The 22,750-nt window shown below is 41.8% G+C and overlaps 2 protein-coding genes across 8 annotated transcripts in view; both read left to right on the top strand.

Moving 5' to 3' along the window:
* Nucleotides 1-16,556, top strand: part of Fnbp4 (formin binding protein 4) — a 36,812-nt gene extending 20,256 nt beyond the window's left edge. Inside the window, exons 11-17 of one of the 6 annotated variants that reach the window (XM_057780406.1) lie at nt 1,912-2,045; nt 3,029-3,213; nt 11,067-11,383; nt 11,505-11,646; nt 12,809-13,158; nt 14,542-14,699; nt 15,120-16,556. In XM_057780406.1, coding sequence (XP_057636389.1) covers nt 1,912-2,045; nt 3,029-3,213; nt 11,067-11,383; nt 11,505-11,646; nt 12,809-13,158; nt 14,542-14,699; nt 15,120-15,210 — 1,377 coding nt within the window. In that variant the 3' untranslated portion in view covers nt 15,211-16,556. Of the gene's footprint in view, nt 1-1,911; nt 3,214-7,828; nt 11,384-11,504; nt 11,647-12,808; nt 13,159-14,541; nt 14,700-15,119 lie in introns of those variants that run through there. The other 5 variants (XR_009057705.1, XR_009057706.1, XM_057780407.1 and 2 more) reach the window with 5 other exon arrangements.
* Nucleotides 16,557-18,399: 1,843 nt separating this feature from the next.
* Nucleotides 18,400-22,750, top strand: part of Agbl2 (AGBL carboxypeptidase 2) — a 54,075-nt gene continuing 49,724 nt past the window's right edge. The window contains exons 1-3 of one of the 2 annotated variants that reach the window (XM_057781022.1): nt 18,400-18,551; nt 18,712-18,809; nt 19,210-19,273. In XM_057781022.1, the coding sequence (XP_057637005.1) occupies nt 18,774-18,809; nt 19,210-19,273 (100 nt within the window). In that variant the 5' untranslated portion in view covers nt 18,400-18,551; nt 18,712-18,773. The remainder of the gene's footprint in view (nt 18,552-18,711; nt 18,810-19,209; nt 19,274-22,750) is intronic. The other variant, XM_057781023.1, reaches the window with a different exon arrangement.

The following is a 22,750-nucleotide window of genomic DNA, read 5'->3' as shown; positions in this document are numbered from 1 at the left end:
GTCTGTGTATACTGTATGTGTATACACATACACAAATAGAGGCCAGAAGAGGACGTCAAATTCCCTGAAGCTGGAGTCACAGGTGTCTGTGAGCTACCTGGCATGGGTACTGGGAACCAAATTTAGGTCTTAATTGCCAAACCAACTCTCCAATTCCTGTGGGTTTTTCTTTTGTCGTTGTTGTTTTTGCTTTTCGTTTTTCAAGACAGAATTTCTCTGTGTATAGCCCTGGCTGTTCTGGAACTCACTCTGTAGACCAGGCTGGCTTTGAACTCACAGACATCTGCTGCTTCTGCCTCCTGAGTGCTGGAATTAAAGGTGTGTGCCACCTCCAGCCAGCTTCCAGTCCTTGTTTTGTTTTTATGCCTGGGTGGTGGTCATGCCTATGTCTGTGTGCGAGTGGAGTTCTGTACTGAACATTAGGAACCGTTCTCCACTGTATTTCACCTTATTAATTGAGATACTTTCTCACCTGAGTCTAGAGCTTACCAATACTTGTGGTATGTTTGGTCAACTTGCTCAGCGTGTCTCCACTTTCTGAGTGTTGTAATTTCAGGGGGGCCATGGTGCTTGCCTGGCTTTTATTTGGGGTGTGGGGATCTTAATTCTGGTCCTGATGCTTGTGGCAAGAACTTTTAATAACTGAGCTATCTCCATAGCCCATAAATAGTGTTTGAATGGCATTCTTTCTTAAGAATGTGTTTTATGGGGCCAGAGAGATGGCTCAGTGATTTGGGAGCACTGACTGTTCTGCCAGAGGATCTGGATTCAGTTCCCATCACCCACATGGGGAACTAACAACTGTAACTCCAGGATCCATCACCTTCATACAAACATACATGCAGGCAAAACACCAACACATATCAAATAAAAATAAATTATTTTTTAAAAAAATGTGTTTTGTAGCTGGGCAGTGGTGGTACATGCCTTCAATCCCAGCACGTGCTAAGCAGATGCCAGATGAATCTCTTGACATTTAGGCCACCCTGATTCACAGTGAGTTCCAGGAGAGCTAGGGCAGAGAAACCCTATCTCAAACCCCACCTCAAAATGTGTTTTGTGGGTAGGGAGATGTCACAGTGGGTATAAATAGTAATAAAAGAGATAGGTGACATTTGTCCCAGAACCCATAAGGTGGGAGAACCAACTCTACAAAGTTGTCCTCAAATTTCCACTTGGAGCAAATCTCACACACACACACACACACAGTAGTAAATAGTTTTGTGGCAGAGGGGTTGAGACAGGGTCTCTGTGCAATCTTGGTTGTCCTGGAGATCACTATGTAGACAAGGCTAACCTCAGACTTACAGGTCCTCCGGCCTCAACTGAGATTAAAGGCTTGTACTACCACTTCCAGCTTTTAAAATTTTTAAAATATGTTTTACAATATCAACTCTGAATTTATGTTTGAGCTATCAGCTGCAGGTAGTAACACTTTATTAAATAAAGCAAAATATCACCTTAATAGACATACATTTAAGAAGTGGGTTTTGTTTGTTTGTTTGTTTGTTTTCTTTGAGACAGGGTTTCTCTGTGACTCTGGAGCCTGTCCTGGAACTTGCTTTGTAGACCAGGCTGGCCTCAAAGTCTCAGAGATCCGTCTGCCTCTGCCTCCTGAATGCTGGGATTTAAGGCTTGTACCACCACCGCCCGGCTGCTTTCTTGATCTTGCTCATCTGTTAGAACATGGTAATCAGTCTTGGAGTCCCTTTTACTCTGTTTTCTGATCTCAATCTTTTTTTTTTTTTGGTTCCTGTCCTGGAACTAGCTCTTGTAGGCCAGGCTGGCCTTGAACTCACAGAGATCCGCCTGCCTCTGCCTCTGCCTCTGCCTCCAGGGTGCTGGGATTAAAGGTGTGCGCCACCACCGCCTGGCATTCTGATCTCAAACTTAATTCTCTGTTGATTCTAGACTCGAATTGCAGACTGGCGAGAAGGGGCTCTTAATGGAAATTACTTAAAACGAAAGCTTCAGGATGCCGCAGAACAACTAAAACAGTATGAAATAAACGCCACTCCTAAAGGCTGGTCCTGCCACTGGGACAGGTACGCACTCTTCTCCCCTTTTCATATTTCACCTTTGACATCTCAGACATGATTTGGATTTATGATCGCCACCACCTGACGCCATGACAGCCTGTCTGGAGCCTGAGAGCAGCTGCAGTCAGTGGTGCTGGGCAGGCAAAAGCACTGCAAGCAGAGTTTGCCCAGCCACACATTTGGAGAAACAAAATCAGTGTTTAAAAGTGTTCCATGTAACGGATTTTTTCCCAAGATTGGACAAAGCCGGTTTTTACTCTCCAGAGTGTTGCACGGAGTAGGGCGGGCTTGGGGGTTAAGCGCATGCGAGAGCTCTGTGCGCTTTACAGGACCTCTGGAAGCAACTACTCCTGATTAACCTCGGTGACGTTCAGGAAAGCTTCGTGACTGAAGATGAGTGAAGAACAAGAGTACTATCCTCTGCCAGCAGGTCAGATGAAAACATTTCTTTTTATATTTGGCTTTTCTTGATTTTTTTTTTTCGTTATTTGAAATCTTTGCTCTTTTATTTTTCAGCTCCCAGATCCTCTCCCTCTCTTTAGCTTTCACTGTGTTTGATATCAAGAATTTGAAATGAATTCCACGGTCCAAGAGGGGAAGAGTCACCTTTCACTTCGATGTTCTCTTCTTTGGAAGGGAAATTAGTGTTCTAGGCAACTGAGTCCCTTCATTAATGAAACCTGGAACCCGGTTATGCATTGGCAAAAAACAAAAACAAACGAAAGAAAAGAAATGATTTCTAATTCATCCTTTGGAGAGGGCTAAGGGCTGTATTCACAGAGCTGCTGACACTGCAAATAGCTTTGAATTTTCCTGGGTTTTCCATCCTCAATTGTCAAAGCTCTTTGTTGCCTTTGTGAATAGCAGACCATAAGAAGAGGTTCGTCCCTGTGAGAGCAGACTGCTTGCTGTCCTGGGACAGGACCAAATGGAAGTGTCCCTGTAGGAGAACAGATTTTAAAACATGTGTTTTCTTTCTTGTAATTTAGGGATCATAGACGATATTTCTATGTAAACGAACAGTCGGGCGAGTCTCAGTGGGAATTCCCAGATGGTGAGGAGGAGGAAGAAAGCCAAACACAAGAAGTTAGAGATGAGATTCTTCCTAAGTCGACTGTGAAAGATAAAACCTGCACTGATCCAAACTCTACAGAGTCCTCTGAGAATTCCACAGGTAGGACAGTCTACTCTGTTGTAGTTGAACAGTTTTGGGGAAAAGGACATTAATATTTTTACCATAGAACAATTTGTAGCATAGTAATAAGATACGCTAATTGCAAAGTCCAACTTAAACTAAGAGAATGCATGAGTTACACTGAAAGGAATTAATTCAATGACTAGTCAGAAAGCCAAATAATGTAAGTCAGAGTCTGCCACCAAAATAAAAATCAACTACTATCTTTTGATCTTAAAAGATTTCATGTAATAAATATTAATTAGTACATGTTTTGCATACTCATTAATAGAGTACAAATCAAAATTCACATTAAATTTAAAAATATAAGAGACCTATATGTAGACGTAAATTTCTGTCCCGCCTGGTTCTGCAGCCATTCAGTCCCAAAGAAATACAGAGGCTTATATTAATTATAAACTCTTTACCCTATTAGCACAGGCTTATTACTACCTCTTAACAACTTAAATTAACCTATTATTCTTGTCTGTGTTTAGCCACATGGCTTGGTACCTTTTATCAGTGAGGCATTCTCATCCTACTTCCTCTGCGTCTGACAACTGCGTCTCTGCTTTTCCTCTTCCCAGAATTCTCCTAGTCTGGTCACTCCGCCTATACTACCTGTCTGGCTATTGGCCAATCAGCATTTTATTAAACCAATATGAGTGACAAATTTTTGCAGTGTACATGAGCATTATCCCACAACATTTCCCCCTTTTTTTCTTTTCAAAACAAGAACTCTGAATCTCTTTTATTTAGCTTTTTTCCGAACATTATTCAGAATTACTTGTAACTAAAACTCTAAACAAAGACATCCAAAATCCATTTTTTGGGAATGTGGGTGCAGTTTCCTAGACTATTTCCTGCTGATTGGGGGTGCTAATAAGGAGACCCAAAGAAACTTTAGGATTGTGGTCAAGTTCTGACTGGTGTATTTTGTAAGGCTGGATCATCACAGCCAGCAGTCTTGAGGCTGTTCTTGATGTAGAACACAGAGGAAACTTAACAGAGGTGCTCTAAAATGTTCGATCATCTTGGCCATCCGCTCCTATTGGAGATTTCTCAGGGGATCTTCCTTGATCGAACCTTATTTTTCTTAACCCATAATGAATCACAGCCCCTCATTTCCTGTGGAAGCAAAAGCAAAACCTCTTCTCCAAAGTAACATATCTTTTGAATTAAATTTTGAAGTCAAGGTCTGGAGAGATGGCTCAGGAGTTAAGAGCACTGCCTGCTCTTCCACAGGTCCTGCGTTCAATTCCCAGCCAACCACATGGTAGCTCATAACCATCTGTAATGGGATCTTGTGTCCTCTTCTGGTGTGCAAGCATGCCTGCGTGCAGAATACTGTATGAGTGATAAATCTTTTTTTAAAAAAAAATTGAGGTCAAGGCATTTTCAAAATTATATAGGTTGGATTAATCCAGCAGCATTTATAATCAAATATTTTTAGCAGCTGTTGCTCTATCCTCAGCAGTCAAACAATTCAAAGACAACACAGTAACATACAGTATCCAGATTTATCTTTACATTGCTTTATTTTTTTTTTACTCTTTTTTTTATGTTTTTTTTTTTTTTTTTTTTTTTTGAAAGAGGATTTCTCTGTGTGTCTTTTTCTGTCCTGGAACTCGCTCTGTAGATCAGGCTGGCCTCTAAATCATAGAGATCCACCCGCCTCTGCCTCCCAAGTGCTGGGATTAAAGGCGTGCACCACCACACCCAACTATTTCTTTTTCTTTGAAGTACTTTCTTTATCCTTTTTCTCTCCCAAGCCTACATATATTTTTAAACAAACTGTAAACTGTTTAGAGGGTTTTTTGCTCCCCCTTTGAATCTGTCTTTATATCTCTTTTTCTGACCACATGAGTCTTTAATCTGCTAAGTGATATGACTAGAATTAAAGCTGCAGCTTTGGCAGCTGCCTCCACCCCATTCCTTAGCTTTTTAAGAGTCTAGCTTCATGGCTGGTCTGGTACTTGCTAGATAGACTGAGGCTGTCCTCAAACTCAGAGATCCATCTGCTTCTGCCTCCCAAGTGCTGGGTTAAAGGCGTGCAGCCACACCCACCCAGATCTCTTTTTTGTTTGTTTATTTTTAAAACATGGTTGCTAGGTTGAGCTCAGGTTGCCATGCTTGTAACACAAGCACTTTGCTATTTCCCTGTTCTTGTGCTTTTTGTATTTTTAATCATCTCATCTTATATGTGCACGTGTCTTTGCACTTTGTGTGTGCCTAGTGCCATGCACTTCAAAGGCAAAGACTATCAGAGTCCCCGAAATCTACAGATGGTTGTGAGCTGCCATGTGGGTGTTAGAACTCATCTGGAGACTGTCTTGAAACTTGCTCTATAGATCAGACTGGCCTCAAACTCAGAGATCTCCCTGTCTCTTGTTTCCTGAGTTCTGGATTAAAGATGTATGCCACCACCACCTGACTAGGAAACTTTGATAGCATAAGAAGAACCTCCTTTTTTTGTCTTCTTCCTATCAGGTATATAGTGGCTTATTTCAACGAAATGACTAAGATAATGCTATCCTGTCCCAACATTTTGTGCCTGCACGGCCACTTCGCAGTCTTCTACACCCAACAGCCGCATTCACCTTGGTGATGCTTCTAGGATTGTCCATGACAGTGAGCATGGTTCAGACGTTTATTATGCGGTGTCTAGAAGATGCCACTGAACCTTACAAAGAAAGCAGATGTTATTAGAGCACTCTAAATCCCTCACTAATGGAATTATGGCTTTGTCTTTAAGAATGCTGTACCCCTGAGCTTTGGCATCAGGCGACTTTCTAGAGGTGCAAACCCATTCTTGGTCTGTCCATTAATAAAGGACTCAAAATTTTTTAATTGGCTTAATCAGCATGGTTGTCAGTGACTGTCTCAATCAAGAGTCTAAGGCAGGGGCTGGAGAGATGGCTCAGAGATTGATTAAGAGCACTGACTGCTCTTCCAAAGGTTCTGAGTTCAATTCCCGGTAACCACATGGTGGCTCACAACCATCTGTAATGTTCTGGCCTGCAGGGGTACACACAGACAGAATATTGTATACATAATAAATAAATATTTAAAAAAAAAAGAGTCTAAGGCAGGAAGATTGGGAACTTGAGGGCAACCTGGTGGAAATTCACCTGCTTTACACACTTGCCCATTTTCAGTGCAAAAAAGTGTTTCTTGCTCCCATCAAGAAATTTGCAGTCATATCCCTAATGATTTTGTTAACATCATTAAGAAGCCTAGATAACATTAGATGGACTAAAATATCACAGATTATAATGTAATGTATAGAGTTAAAGCAAGAGTAAGGGTTTTTACTCTGCCACATTTACAAGTCTACTTTTGTTTTTTTTTTGTTTTTTTTTACAAGTCTACTTTTGGTAGCAGTGAGTGACAAATAATTCCTAGTAACAGTTTATGGGTTTTTTTTCTTTAGTACATAATAAACTGAGGCTTGAATTTGGTTGAGTGGATGATTCCATTCTTAACCACTCTGCTGATTTTTGACTGTTTGAATCAGACCCCCAAACTGTTCTCAAACTCCCTATACAGACAAGGAAAGTATGACCTTGACCTCCAAATCCTAGGTGCTGAGATCCCAGTTATCCACCAGCACACTGGAACTCTTGATCATAGTTCCTCATTTTATACACTCCCCTAATTGACTACTGTACAGGTAACAAGTCTTAAGGGTTGGGGGGTGGTGGTTTTTGATTTTGTTTCTTTAAAAAACACTTCAGTGTCAGGCATTAAGATTTTATTCTATTGTTGATGGCAAACTGTTGGTGCTGTCTGGTAAAAGGTAAACCTTGAGCCATTTTATGGGTGTGGAGTGTGGTTTGCTGTGTGTGTGTGTGTGTGTGTGTGTGTGTGTGTGTGTGTGTGTGTGTGTGTGTGTGTGTGTGTGACAAGGTTTCTCTGTAACCCTCTGGCTGACCTAGAATTCACTCTGTAGACCAGAGGCTACCCTCAGAGATCCACCTGCCCCTGCCTCCCAAGTGCTGGGATTAAAGGTGTGCGCACCATTCAGTTCACTACGCCCATCTTTAAAACCATCTTTTATTAAAGAAAAATGAGGGTGCCATCAGAATTGCTCGGTGGGTAAAAGTTGATTGCCGCCAAACCTGATGATCACCTGATGATGATCTGCTTCAGCCCCCAGGATCCACATGTTGGAAGGAGAGAACTGACTCTTTGAAGTTGTTCTCCGACCTAGATAAATAAATACACACGGGGACACACACACACAATGAATTTAAATTTTTTAAAAAAGGCTGGGTGGTGGTCACGCATGCCTTTATTCCTAGCACTCGAGAAGCAGAAGCAGACAGATCTCTGAGTTCAAGGCCAGCCTGGTATACAAGAGCTAGTTCCAGGACAGGCTCAAAAACTACAGCAAAACCATGTCTTGAGAAGAGAAAAAAAAAAAAATTAAAAAAGAAAAAGAATCTGGAGCTATTTGCATAGTAATAGTATGTGCTTAGCATTCATGAGGTCCCCAGGTTTGATGCCTAGACCACCCAAAAAATAAAAACAGAAAAGGTATTATGCCATAAGGAGGAGGCAAGTTAAGTTTTAAAAGATTTACTTCAATTTTAGTCCTTGCTCATTGTTTCAGTGTATAGTAAGCATCATATCTCTGAAGGTGGAGTGATACTTCTTCATGGTGAGTAACATGTGATATAAGATACCTAAGAGCAAAAGGTTTTAGATTAAGAATTGGTATCCTCACAATAGTCTCTTTAAACTTAATGTAGTTCTAATTTTAGTGCATAACAAAAGCTTAACCATCACATTGGATTTCAGAATTAAATGTTCATGTCAGTATAAAAAATACTAACTGGATTTGATTTATAAACAAGTAGCAGTATGATTGTAATAGATACATATATATGATGCTTAAACTAGGTTTTCTGTTTAGAAGTTTTGATTTTAACATTTTTTAAAAAGACTTATTTTTATTATTTGTGTGTGTGCCTGTGGAGGCCAAAAGGCGGCCTTGGATCCCTTGGACTGCAGTTAACAAACATTTCAGAGCCACCTGATATGGGTACTGGCATCTGAATCCTGGTCCTCAGGATAGAACTGCAAGCCATCTTAACACTGAACCGTCTCTTCAGACACATTGCTTTTGACTTTTTGAGATGGGCTCTCTGTGTATTTTAGGCTAACTCAGACTCAGTTTCCCAGGAGTTAGAATTACTAACTTGTGCCACCATCCCATCTTAAGTAATTTCAACCTTTCTGTGCTTAAGCTAAAGAAAGAATGATCAGTGTTTGAGATACAGCTTTTATGTTTGAGTAAATTTAGGGGCTTGGAATTCTGTTACTTTTTGCTAAATTTATCAAGCTGGGTAGTGTGTGTTGCTTATGTTTAGTTTGTCTCGTCTTTTGCTTATTTGTCTGTTTTTTTGGAAACAATGTCTGTTATACCCCAGGCTGGTTGGGGATTTGCTGTGTAGCTCAGAGTCACAGTCTTCCTGCTCCACCTCCTAAGTGCTGAACTGGGTTCCTAGGTGATGTTACCATACCTGGTTTTATGCACTGGGATGGGACTTAATGCTTTGTGCATTCTAGGAAGCATACTGCCAACTGAGCAGTGCCCCAACCCCCATCAATGAAGTATAGTTGAATAATACTTACACAAAGTTTAGATGATTTGCTTTTGCTGGGTCACAGACCACATTATTAACCCTGGCCCGGTGTGTTCCCCTTGCATTTATTTGATTGGCAGCATGTCAGTGTCATCAAGGCTTGATGATTGAAGACAAGAAAATTGCCAGTGTCATCAAGGCTGACACAGTTCACCATGCATTATAGTTAATTTAGTAGAAGAAAGTTAAAGTCTTAAATTAATAATCTTTAGTGTTTATTGCTTTATTTTTATCTTTAGTGTTCTGATGAAATCTTGATGTACTGTTTTATAATATAGACTTTCTAACTATATACATACTTTTTGGTCAAATTAGTCTTCTGAAATGTTTCTGTTGGAAAGTTGGTGTATAACTAAATTCATATTACTTGATGCCAATACAAAAAAGGTTAATGAGTCGTTTGAGTTCGTCTAGCTGAAAAACTGCATTCATGTTTTCTGGTAAATCTTTTTCTAATGTCCCTTTCTTTAGCAATAAGGAATGTTTCAGTAATTATAAAAACAGTGTGAATCATCTTAATATTTTTTACACAATATGTTAACTATGGTGTTCCATTAGCAAATCTATTCTAAAAGCCTGTTGGCTTGGGCTTTACCTTGTCAGGCTTTGAGTATAAATGACCTTCTCCCTAACCTAGAGTTTTTCATAATGGAGCCCTTATTTAGTCAAATTTTGACAGGTGGCGACATTTGGATATTTACACGCCTATAATCCCAGCACTTAAGGAGGCAGAGGCAGGTGGATGTCTGTGAGTTCAAGACCATCGTGGTCTGCAGGACTAGTTCCAGGACAGACTCCAAAGCTACACAGAGAAATCCTGTCTCAAAAAACTTAAAAAGAAAAAGAAAGCACTAGGGCTAGGCGTCAGACCTGGACTCTTGGTTCTGGCCTGTCCCCTGACAACTCTACCATCCTAAGATAATAGTTCCTACCTGGGTTTCATTACCTCCAAAATGAGAAAGTTGAACTAGATGATTTCTCATGTTTCTTCTACTCCTAGATTCTATGATTTTTAGGGAGAAAATCCCCTCAACATTCCTGGGATATATATCTAATAGTCCCATATATTGTGAAACATCCCTATTGACGATAAAGAGGGATGGGGAAGGCTACAAGTAAGTATATCCTCCTATTTTCTCTAATCTTTAAAAAGCTCTACCCAGCAGCAAAACTGCAGTGTTCAATGATAGTGTTTGTGAAATTTGAGAAAAATTTAACATAGCTTTTCAGTTATAATTTAACTCAAGCTAAAGCAACAGCAGTTTAAAGTTTCTACATCTTTTAACACCGTGTTTGAAAATCTCAGTGATCATTTGACATTTTGTCCTAAATTCCTCTTCACTCACCACAGAAAGAAGAGTGACCTTCCCTTTGTTGGTGTGGTTAAGCAAATGTCATTTGCACATGTGAAGTACATTTTTAAATACTTCTAATATCCATTTTTAAAACTTCTAATCCAGGTTAATCAAATAGGTAGAATTTTTTTTGTTTTAATGGGTTTTCACTGTGGCATCCACACTTAACTAGTTCACCGAAAAAAAAATAGTAATAAAACAGAATCAGTATTACAGATATACATGATTCATTTATTTCATTTTTGAAACATAGTCCCCAGAGAATTTCTGCCTTCTCATGTTGCAATAAATGTTTGAAAAAAAAAAAAAATTCTAGGGGTCTGAAGCTCTTAAGAGCGTATACTATTTTGGCAGAGGACTGAATTTGGTTCTCAGTACCAACCAACTGGACAGGTCACATCTGCCTTAACTCAAGCCTCAAGAGGATCCAATGATTTGGTGCCTTCTTCTGGTCTTTAAGGGCACCTGCACACACAGGCACATACCTAAACACATACACTTAAAAATAAGGTTTATTTCCAAGTTTTAGATTTGGATAATGGAATTACTCGTTTTGTGATATTTTTTATCTACAAATCTGGATATAAATGCTAGTACAATATAGCTAGGAAAAGTTCTCTCGGCCTCATAAATTATAGAAGTAATTTCCAAGTTGAACTGCTCAGTGTTTCAGTGACATTAGTGGCTAGCTATGAGTCAAGTTTTAATTACGGGAGAGCCTTCTAGTCCTGCTATTTGAAACGACTGTGCACATTTGTCTTAGGTTTGTAGTGATGTGAACCTTAACATGAGTATTAGCTATGAAGGATTTGTTTTGGTTTTTCCCTCACTGCTGTCTGTTTTCCAGGTTCTCTTTGTAAAGAATCATTTTCTGGCCAAGTTTCTTCATCACTCATGCCACTTACTCCATTCTGGACCCTCCTTCAGTCACATGTGCCTGTGCTCCAGCCACCATTACCTCTGGAAATGCCTCCACCCCCACCTCCACCCCCAGAATCTCCTCCTCCTCCACCTCCACCTCCTCCTCCACCTCCTCCTTTAGAAGATGGTGAGATTCAGGAGGTAGAAATGGAGGATGAAGGAAGTGAGGAGCCTCCTGCCCCAGGAACAGAGGAGGATGCTCCTTTGAAGCCTTCAACACAGACCACGACTGTCACTAGCCAGGTAATGATGCCCTTGACATTGTGGATGGTAATGGAGCCTGGAACATAATTGGCGTGTTTTACTTTAGAAGGATATGTTTTGTAGGGCTTGTAATTTGCTGACTGAGATGTTTGTGTTTCAGAGTTCAGTTGATCCTACCACCTCTAGTCCTCCTACTAAAGCAGTAAAGAGAAAGGCAGCAGAAATTAGTACTGCAGTGGTCCAGAGATCGGCTACTATTGGTAGTTCTCCAGTTCTCTACAGCCAGTCAGCTATAGCTGCAGGTAAGCATCATAATTACAGTAGGTTCTTCTCAATGTATCATTTGTTTCCAGCATTAGATGCTGTAAATAGAAGGCGTTTGATTGAAAAATACTGTTTATGTAAGAGACCTGATGCTTGAATGTTCCGGTGTTCTGGCTCATATCCCAGCTGTGGACAAACTTTCTGAGCTCTCATTCTTTCTTGTCTGGATTACTTGTAGAATTGTCAGGAAGGCAAAGGCAAAAAGAATGTAGGAAATGAATAAAATGATTGATCGAACCAGATTTTTTAAAAAAAAAGAAAATACTATTTATAGTTATTTCTCCCAGTTACTAAAAACTACCCTTAAACACGTATCTTTATCCTTACAAGATTGTTTTCTGTTTTGGTTTATTGTTTTTTGTTTGGTTGGTTGGTTTGCTTTGGTTTTTCCAAGACAGGATTTCTTTTGAGTAGCTCTGGCTCTGTAGACCTGCCTGTCTCTGCCTCCAGAATGCTGGAATTACAGGCGTGTGCCACACCACCCAGCTATGCTTTTGCTTTTTTAAGACAGGGTATTAATAGGTCTAGAACTCGTTTTGTAGACCCTTCTGGGTACTGGCATTAGAGACATGTTCCATTTATTCAGGGTCTACACAATTGTTTTCTGTATATTTATATATACTAGTTATTTTTATATTGAAGAGCCTCAATCTGTAAGTGTTCACGTTTTAATTTTTTTTTTTTGTTTGTTTGTTTTTTTTTGTTTTTCGAGACAGGGTTTCTCTGTGGTTTTGGAGCCTGTCCTGGAACTAGCTCTGTAGACCAGGCTGGTCTCGAACTCACAGAGATCCGCCTGCCTCTGCCTCCCGAGTGCTGGGATTAAAGGCGTGCACCACCACCGCCCGGCTAATTTTATTTTTTTGATTTTTTAAGACAGTTTTTCTGTGTGGTACTGGCTGTCTTGGAACTCACTCTGTAGACCAGTCTGGCCTCGAACTCAGATCCATGTGTTTTTGCCTCTCAGGTGCTGGGATTAAAAGCATGGCCTACCCTGCCCAGCTACAACATTTAATATTTTGCTATTAACAAATATTTTTAAAGGAAAAAGTATATTGAGATCATTTTGTGATTGAACTGCTAGTTTCCTTTTCCTTCTTTCTTGTTATATATAGTGTTCTTTTTTTATGTTTCCTGCATTAGGTCACCAAGCAATGGGGATTTCACACCAGGCTATTGGGATGGCACACCAAGCAGTATCAGTTAGCCATGCAGCAGCAGGAATGGGTCATCAGGCCAGAGGGATGAGCCTGCAATCAAATTACCTTGGACTAGCAGCAGCACCTGCAATTATGAGTTATGCTGAATGTTCTGTCCCAATTGGAGTGACCACGCCGTCATTGCAGCCAGTTCAGGCTCGTGGAACTATGGCCACACCTGCTGTCGTAGAACCCCCACCGCCGCCTCCACCACCTACACCTACGCCACCTCCGCCGCCACCAGCTCCCAAAGTGCCACCACCTGAGAAGACAAAAAAAGGAAAGAAAGATAAGGTAAGTCTTCATTTTTTTTATTCAAAAAAAATTAGTAGGATGATACTCACATAGCAAAATCAAAGGAATAATAATTTAATAAAGATTTATTGCCAGGTGGTGGTGACACACAACTCTAATCCCAGCACTTGGGAGGTAAAGGTTGGCAGGCAGATCTCTGTGAGTTTGAAACCAGCCTGGTCTACACAGTGAGTTCCAGGACAGACAGCTACATAGTGAGACCCTGTGTCAACTCACACCCCACCCCACCCCCACCAAGTTTTTTTTTTAATGTTTTTTGCCTAAATGTATGTCTGTGTACTACTTATGTGCCTGGTGCTCATGAAGGCCACAACTGGCTTTACAGTAAGTCCCCATTGTGGGCGCTAGGACTCAAGCCAGGTCCTTTGGGGAGCTGTAAGTGGAGTTGTCCTCCACCCCCTTCCCAGTTAATCGTTTTTAAGCACTTCTTTAAAAGTGATTTCTCTGTTTCCTTCTATTTATGGTGTGTGTGTGTGCAGGCCTCTGTATACACAAGTCCCTGCAGAGACTAGAGAGCGTCAGGGTCCCTGGAACTGGACTACAGGTGGTTATGAGTCCCTGATATGAGTAGTAGGAACCGGATCCAGTTCTCCAAAGAACAACAAATGTTCTTAACGACTGAGCCATCTCTTCAGCCCCTCTGAAGAAATTTTACACATGTATTAATGCATGATGTTTTGAACATACTCACACATCCCCATCACCATTTCCTGTATTCCTTCTCCCACTGGCTCACTTCCTCCTCCCAACTTGTCTACATTTTTTTGTTTGTTTATTCCCCGTGCCTTTGTTTTACTTGCATATCTTTTTTCTAAGACAGGGTTTCTCTGAGTTGCCCTGGATTTACTGAATCTCACTTATCCCAACTAGATTAATCTCAAAATCAGAGATCCACCTACTTCTACCTCTTGAATGCTGGGGTTAAAGGCTTTTGCCGCCATACCTGGCTTCTTATAATGACCCGGTGAATTTTATAGCTTATGGGGCTTGAGCACTTTACCAGTGCCTTCACCACCAAACGTCTCTCCTTCCTCTCTCAACCGTTAACTGTGTGTAGGAGTCCTCGGAGAAGGGTGGGGCCCTGTAAGCCCTTGCTCTCTTCATGACAAGCTCTTGTTAATACAAGTCCTAATCTTGTATAGACAATCCAGCAGCTGTGAGTTCGATAGAGCATCTATGCCATGCCAGAATTCAGCGTCCCAACATTATCTGCTCACACCACATTCATTCTTGTAAGCCTGGGGTTCTGGTTGTGTCCAGTGTCACATTTATCCCTTGGCTCCAGGGAGAGATCTTGATTGTCAGTATAGAGGACCTGTTTCCTTCTCTGTGTGCATCTTCTCACCTGTAACTTTGTTTTAGGCAAAGAAAAGTAAAACCAAAATGCCATCTTTGGTAAAGAAATGGCAGAGTATCCAGCGGGAGTTAGATGAGGAAGATAATTCGAGTTCCAGTGAAGAGGACCGGGAATCCACTGCACAGAAGCGAATCGAGGAGTGGAAGCAGCAGCAGCTGGTCAGGTAAACGGAGTGCAGTTCCTGATGGGAGGTCTGTGCTAGTCTTGGGGTAGTCGTATTCTTAACATTACAGTCTTCCATGGAGACTGCGCTGCTCCTTTGCTGAGAAACTTGAAACATTTTCCTGAGTGGACATGAGATCCAATTTTCAGTTTCAGTATTTCTTTCTTTCTTTCTTTTTGGTTTTTTGAGACAGGGTTTCTCTGTGGTTTTGGAGCCTGTCCTGGAACTAGCTCTGTAGACCAGGCTGGTCTCGAACTCACAGAGATCCGCCTGCCTCTGCCTCCCGAGTGCTGGGACTAAAGGCGTGCGCCACCATCGCCTGGCTCAGTATTTATTTCTAAAAAAAAAATAAATAAATAAAAATAAAAAAGATTCTCTTCTCTTTCCAGTGAAGTAGTAACATGCATATTGTTTTCACAGTGGCATGGCAGAAAGAAATGCAAATTTTGAAGCCCTTCCTGAGGATTGGCGAGCAAGACTGAAGAGAAGGAAAATGGCCCCCAACACATAGTTTTAATTAAAAAAAAAAAAATTTTTTTTTTTTTGTTTTATGTTTAAAGTCTTAACCAGTTCTAAGCTGTTGTCAGATGAACTGTAAATGTTGTGAGGAAGAACATCCTGGACAAAACCCATGCATATTAAGTTGTCTGCTTAGAAGGTGTGGTTTTCTGTTTGCTGAAGGAGGGGTGTTTGGAATTGCTTTGCCCTGACTGTCTCTTTTCACACTGGCAAGCTGAGCATGTTAGATATGAGTCAGTCTTGAGGAACATGGGAGTCATGGGCATGAAACCTCTGTATAGGACTCACTGGCAAAAGGAAATGCCCACTAGAGGCTTGTCCGGTTCCTAGCGTGATACTCTCCTTACCTTCTACTCCAGAACAAGTGCAATTAAGAAGGCAGCTCTGTATCCTATCTTGCTTGACCATCAGAATCTTTGACCTCTTCCCCGAGTCTGCTGCCCCTGAAGTAGTGAGATCGTGCTGATGGCCACATTTTCTAAGAAGCCCACAGCACTCATTTCATACCGGGTGGCAGGAGTAGCAGCAGCAGGTGTTCAGATCCTTGACTTTGAGAAATTCCCCTAAGTGTGTGGTAGTCAGTAAAATAGCCACTTTGTGTACTGTCGGCATTGTTTACCCACTTCAGAAATTCCCCTCTCCGTAAGATTCCAGTGTTTAAGAAGCAGTCCACTGTTGTGTGCTTTCTCTTGTATCACAATCAAGAAAGGTCACTTTAAACTGAAGAAAAAGCAAATTGTGTCTTAAAGCTGTTTGTATTTCTCCAGTTTCTGACACTGTAAATTTGTACATATGCACTAATAAAGCTCTTTTTATACTTGTGATTGGTGATCCTTTTGCTCTTCTAAGCATGTTACCCTGCAGTTATATAGTGTATGTCCATTCTTAATTGTTGTGATCAAACATGGTACAGAGCATACACTGACAATTGAACATCAGGAAAAAATAGCATCTTGGAGATATACGGAGACAGATTTTAAACAAGGTGGAGCCATGTGTGGCTATGCTGATAGGGCTTACATTCCATTCTTACTAATATTTGACCTGTCCGAGTTCTGGGAACAATGTAATATAGGGAGAAAGGTGCTTTCTAGCTTTTTTTATATGTAATAAAAAGCTGATTATGGAAAATAATAGGTACTTAAGATTATAATCAATAGTTAACCAAAGACAATAGTTTGGATTTTATTCTAGTATTCCTATGCAGTTAAAATTTTTTTACTTTGTATTATAGTGTATTAGATTTTATTTATCATGTGTTAATGTTGAGATGCCCATTTTGTACCTAAAATTGTTTTGTAATTTGCATAGTTAAATTTCTATAAATAAAGGTTATCAACTAGCTGTTAAAGTTTTTGTCTTAACTAATTAACAGTTTTCCGGGTGTGTAATTGTTGCTGGAGAGGCCAGCCTCCTTACCACCTGTGTTGTCTTAACTAATGAACAGTTTCTGAGTGTGTGACTGTTGCTGGAGAGGCCAGCCTCCTTACCACCTGCTGTTGAGCACATAAGGAACCTGATGGCCCGGGGTTGGTTTTGCCCCCTTAGTTTCTAACTAGTTTGTTAGGTTTTTTTTTTTTTTTATACAGGATTTTTTTTCATTCTAGATAGAAGGTTAGAAGGTAGAGAATAAAGAGTAAAAGTGTTCAGTAGCTGGCCCGTATCATCACTAGTTGAGATGACATTCTAGCCTGCAAGTCTGGCCTGTCGGAATAGCTTATCCAAGATTCTGACCTCAGCTTTTATGAGGCCATTCGCTTTTTGTTGCTGTTGTTAAAGGTCTACTTATGTATATGGATGTTTTGTCTGTGTGCATATCTGCACGCCAGAAGAGGGCATGGATCCTATAGGGGTACAACTAAAGATGGTTGTGAGCCACCGATGTGAGTGCTGAAGACTGAACTTATAAGAGAAACCAGTGCTGTGCCCTCCAGCCAAGAGAAGACTCAAACTTAAAATAGGACATCTCTAACACAAATCCTTGAACAAGCCTCAGAAAGTATCAGTGGGGCAGGAGAGGTGGCTCATCACTTAAGAGCAGTCCAGCACACACATCCAAACTGTAATTTCAGCTCTAGGGAGATCTCTGGCACTACGTTCCTGCAGTCACGTACACAACATGAAAATCAATTTTTTTTTGAAAATTGTATTTTTTAAAGAATAAGGGCTGATTGGATAGCCTAAAGGGTTTGGGTTTGACTGGCTGACACCTGCTAGTCCCTGGGACCCATACAAAGGTGGAAGGAAAACTCCACATGGAAACATAATTCTATGAAAAAGGACGGGAGGCAGCTGGAGAGATGTCCTAGAGCTCAGTCTTGTTCCCAGCATCCGATTCTTACTTCAGACAGCCCACAAGGGCAGGGTCCTATTCCCGGGGGACCGGAGTCTTCTGGCTTCCATGCGCATCTGCACGCAAACAGGGAGAGAGATAGTTTTTAAGGAGTAACTTGTATTTTAAACCAAATCAAGAAAAAGTGGAAAGGAAGCTATTTTAAGTTTGTCAAAGGGAGAAGGAGTGATGTAAATTAGAATGAGCCGGATTCCTAGGACTGATCTGCTTTCCCTGTTTAAATAAAGCTTGTTTGGTTGCTACAGCTCCCCCTTAAACGGGAAATTACTAAAACTACAGAAGTTAGAAAATAGGGTGAACTCTCCTGGCACTGTACTCACCAGTTCCCAGCCTGGGTCGTTGATTGAGACAAATCGCCTGACATCGCAGGATGAGGGCGGGGTCCTGCCTCCTTCCGCTTCTGGCTCCGGGTTGCTAGGCTGCCAGGGTCCGCGCGGCAAGCTCCGCAGGTGAACTGATGGGCTGGGCCTGCGAAGGAGCCAGTTAGTGTATCCTAGGCGGGAAGGGGGTGAGAAGGGCAGGGTGGGTGAAGAGTAGGGGGTGAGGAGGGCAGGAGGTGACCAGGGTAGGGGATAAAGGAAGTAGAGGGTGGGGACGGCTGGGCTGGGATGAGGGCAGGGTACTGAGGAGCGTTGGGCCAGCCCTCTCCAGGCCCCTGAGGCCGGAGTGGCAGTGGCGGGGTATGGGAGCTGGGCGCGCGGGTCGCCTGCCAGCTCTGGTGGGAATTTCTGCATCGCCGTGGGCTTTCCCCACAGCGGTCACATCTCTGGGGTGGGACGCTCACAACTGAACGAACGTTACCAGGACCGGTTGCTTTCGACCCCCTGACCTTTCCTTTTCAACTGCTCGTGCCTCCAACCGGGAGGATTCCCGGTGTCCAAGCATCTCTTCTGAGTGTAAGCACAGCATGGGGCCAGCGAGGGTCCCGGTAAGTCTAGAGGACGAAGCACGGGGACTCGCAGTGTGCCCTGACTGCACAGGTGCGTGCAGGATTGCCCTGAAGTCGAAAGGCTGTGAGTGTGAAGGGGCAGGGCCGTCAGATGTGGTGTTTGGTGGTGCTGTGTGTTTGGATTGGTTTCTTTCCACCGTCCTGCTGTGATTTGAGACTTTGGTGTAATCAGCTCCCCTTTTGGAAATTAGGCAGAGGCTGCAGCTGGCAGCGGTGCTACTGATTCGCCTGCATTTTTCTATGTGGCAGTAACATGTTCCCAGCGCTGGAAGCAGAGTTGAAGCAGGAGGTCGGTACACTCCCCTTTCCAAAACTTCACAGAAACTTAATCCTAGACCAAAAGGTTCATTGTGGTGGCCTGCTGGTCCAACTGGACGATTTTTTTGTGTTTGGCTTTTGGGGAGGCAGGTAGGTAATGTGATCTTGTTGGGTAGCGCAGGTTGGCATGGAACTCACTCTGTTGCCCAGTCTAGCCTTGAACTTGCTCCTCCTACCTCTGTTTCCCTGGCGCTGTAATTCCTAGTGTGCTCTACACCCACTAGTACCCCAGATCTGTTAGAGACAGCATAACTCGATATTTGCATGGATTGTTTTGTTACCGTATCCTGTGAAGCATGTTTGACACTTGTTGCTAAGAATTCAGTGTCATCTGAATAACATGTTCTTCTTGAGAATGCCTTTTCTTTCAGACTCTTCCTGATCCCTACGAGGATTTTATGCACCATCACCTCCAGTATTATGGATACTTTAAAGGTAATAACACTTGGTTCTTTCCCAGCATCACCAAGCTGACCTGTGGCATTAACTGAAAGAACTGTGTTTGGTTAAGACTGGAGTTCTTTCTCTAGTTGATTAGTTGAAAAGCACCTGCTACCCCTATTGAACTGCTGTGTCCCTCTGTCGAGGGACAGCCTCGCTATATATAAAAGTACAAATGTTTCCTCTAGTCTTTTCTACTGGTGCACTAATAACTACCATCTCTGAATTGTCGTATGACATTCAAATAGTTCTTATATAGGTGAGTCACACTGTGTAGTACAGGCCTCTTATACCACTAGCCCAGTTTGTTTATAGCCTTGCTATCTGGAGAGTCATTTCCTTTCACCTTGTTCTTCAAAAGCATCTAGCCTTTTCTTGAGTCTTTGCTTTCCTCTCTTCTTTTTGTCTTTTGGTTTTAGAGATTGGACTTTTGTTCAATATAGTGTGCTATGCAAGTACCCTGCTAAGCCACATCTCAAGTCCTCTGTATGTAAATTTTAAAATTAGTTTGTAATATTAAAAAGAAATCATTTGGAACGGGAAGTGAGGTGCACAGTGATAAAACACTTGTCTAACATTATCCGGGGCTACATTCAATTCCCAGCACCTTGAAACCTGTTATGCATGTTTATTCGCTTGTTGATTTTTTTGAGACAGTCTGTATATACCAGATTACTTAGTTCCCCATACTGATCTTTTTGTTTGTAAAGCAGAGTTGGAATTTATTAAGAAAATGGTTTGTTTGTTTTTGTTGGTGGCGGTGAGGTTTTTGTTTTGTTTTGTTTCAAACAGGATTTCTCTGTGTAGCCATGGCTGTCCTGAAACTCACTCTGCAGACCAGGCTGGCCTTGAACTCAGAGATCCATCTGCCTCTGCCTCCTGAGTGCTGGGAGTAAAGTTGTGCATCGGCACTGTGAGATATATGGGTGTTTTTTGCCTACATGTATGTATGTGCACCGTGTGTGTGTGTGTGTGTGTGTGTGTGTAGGGTGTACCTGAGGAGGTTGGGGCCCCTGGAACTAGAGTTATGGATGCTCATGAACTACTGTATAGGTGATGGAAACCAATGTGGGTTCTCTGAAAGATCAGTAAGCACTGTTAAAACAGTGGGCCATCTCTTCAGCCCATTTGTTATTGTTTTAAGACAAAATCCTGCTGTGTACCCTGGCTGGCCTATAATTTCCTAGGTAGACAAAGCTGAAATCCTCTTGCCTCTACCTCCAAAGCACTGGGATTGCAAATGAGTACCACCATGCCCAGGGCATATTTAAAGATTTTTGTATAGTATTTCCATTTTTATATTACTATAAATGTTTCTCTCCCCCCCCCCCCACCGGCTTAGGAATTTATTAGAGGGGGGTGTGCACAGGCCTGGAAAGTCAGTGTGCAGAGAGCAAATGTCTCTTTTTTAAGACCGGGTTACATCCTAGAACTGCATGGTTCATCTGGGCCAGCCACAAACATGCAGTCTTCCTCCCTTTGCCCCTCAACCGTATTAGGTACTTTTCTATAGCTGTGATTAAAACACTATGAACAAGGCAACTTATAAAAGAAATCATTTAATCAGGCTTATGGTTCCAGAGCTGAGAACTCATATTTCATGGAGAAAAAAATACACTGGGAATGGCATATGTCTTTTTAAACCTTACTCTTATCCCCAGTGACACATCTCTTCCAACAAGGCCATACCTCCTAATCCTTCCCAAGCAGTTCCATGAAGTATTCAAACATATGAACCTATGGAAGCTATCCTCATTCTAACCATCATACAAGTTAAATGCCTCTTTAAAAAGATTTATTTTTATTTTGTGTGTGCATGTCTTAGGGTTTCTATTGCAATGAAACACAGACCAAAGAACAAGTTGGGGAGGAGAGGATTTATTTGGCTTACACTTCTGCACTGCAGTCCATCATTGAAGGAAGTCAGAACAGGAACTCATCTTGCCAGGACAGGAACCTGGAGGCAAGAACTGATGCAGAGGCCATGGAGGGGAGCTGCCTATTGACTTGCTCTCTATGGCTTGCTCAGCCTGTTTTCTTACAGAACCCAAGACCAGTTGAGTCTAGTAATACACACCTTTAATCATAGGACTTATGAGGCAAAGGCAGGCCAGCCTGAGTTCAAGGCCAGCCTGATCTACAGAGTAAATTCCAAAAAAGCACCTAGAACACCAGCCCAGTAAGGAGACCATCCACAATGGGCTGGGCCCTCTGTCATCAATCATTAATTGAGAAAATGCCCTACAGACTTACTGCAGCCTGATTTTATAGAGGTATTTTCTTCATTGAGGTTCCCTCCTTTCTATCAAGTTGACATAAAACTATCCAGCACAGTGTGTTTCCCTGCATGTATGTATGCTTACTCTGTCCATGTCTGGTGCCTTTAGAGGCCAGAATTTGAGTAACAAATGATTGCAAAGCGCCCGTGGGTAGATCATCCTCAGCTACAAAAAGACAAGGAATTTCACTTTTATTACATATCTTTTGTGTTTGTGAATGTGTGTTCACACATACCATTGTTCCCACGTGGAGGTCAGAGAGCAATTTTCAGGAGTTGGTTCTCTCCTTCCAACATCACCCCCAGTGATTCAACTCAGGTTCTCAGGCCTTGCAGCCAGGACCTTTCCTCCCTAAGCCATCTTCATCTTGCCAGTCATAAATTAATTTTCTTTTTGTTGTTGTTGTTGTTTTGTTTTGTTTTTGTTTTTTGAGAGAGGGTTTCTCTGTAGCTTTGGAGCCTGTCCTGGAACTAGCTCTTGTAGACCAGGCTGGCCTCAAACTCACAGAGATCTGTCTGCCTCTGCCTCCCAAGTGCTGGGATTAAAGGCGTGCATCACCACCGGCCAGCCCAGAAATTAATTTTCTAGTGTGACATTTTGTTTTGGTTTTTGTTTTTTGAGATGGGGTTTCTCTATGCAACAGCACTGGCTGTCCTGGAACTCACTTTGTAGACCAGAACAGCCTTGAACTCAGAGATCCAATTGCTGCCTCCTAAGTGCTGGAGCTAAAGGCATGTACCACCATGTCCCATGAGTTTTCATTTTTGTTTATTTATTTTTTGGTCTTTTGGGACAGGGTCACTTGTAACCCAGGCTGGTCTCCACCTCAATATATAGCTTTATTTTCTTGTTTATTTTTGCAGTTCTGGAGTGCAAGGCACTTATTAGGAAGGTGTTCTACTACTCTACAACTCTAGATGTTTTGAGACAAAGTCTTGCCATGTAGTCTAGTTGACTTTGAACTTACAATCCTACTTAATCTTTGTCTATCCACCATGGCCAGCTTAATATTGATTATAATTCTGATAACCTTGTTCAACATTATTATTAACAATTTCTACGTTAGGACTAATTTGTTGAAAAGAGAACTTCAGTTTGTCAGATTCATTCAGTGTCCTTAGCACAGAAAAGCTTGGAAGCTGAATGTGCCAGTGAATGCCTTAATCTTGGCAGTTGGGAGGCAGAGGCAAGC

Source organism: Chionomys nivalis, chromosome 9, assembly GCF_950005125.1.
Source record: "Chionomys nivalis chromosome 9, mChiNiv1.1, whole genome shotgun sequence".
Taxonomy (NCBI): Eukaryota; Metazoa; Chordata; class Mammalia; order Rodentia; family Cricetidae; genus Chionomys; species Chionomys nivalis.
Note: the sequence above shows the minus strand (reverse complement) of the source record. Positions and strands in the feature narration are given on the sequence as shown.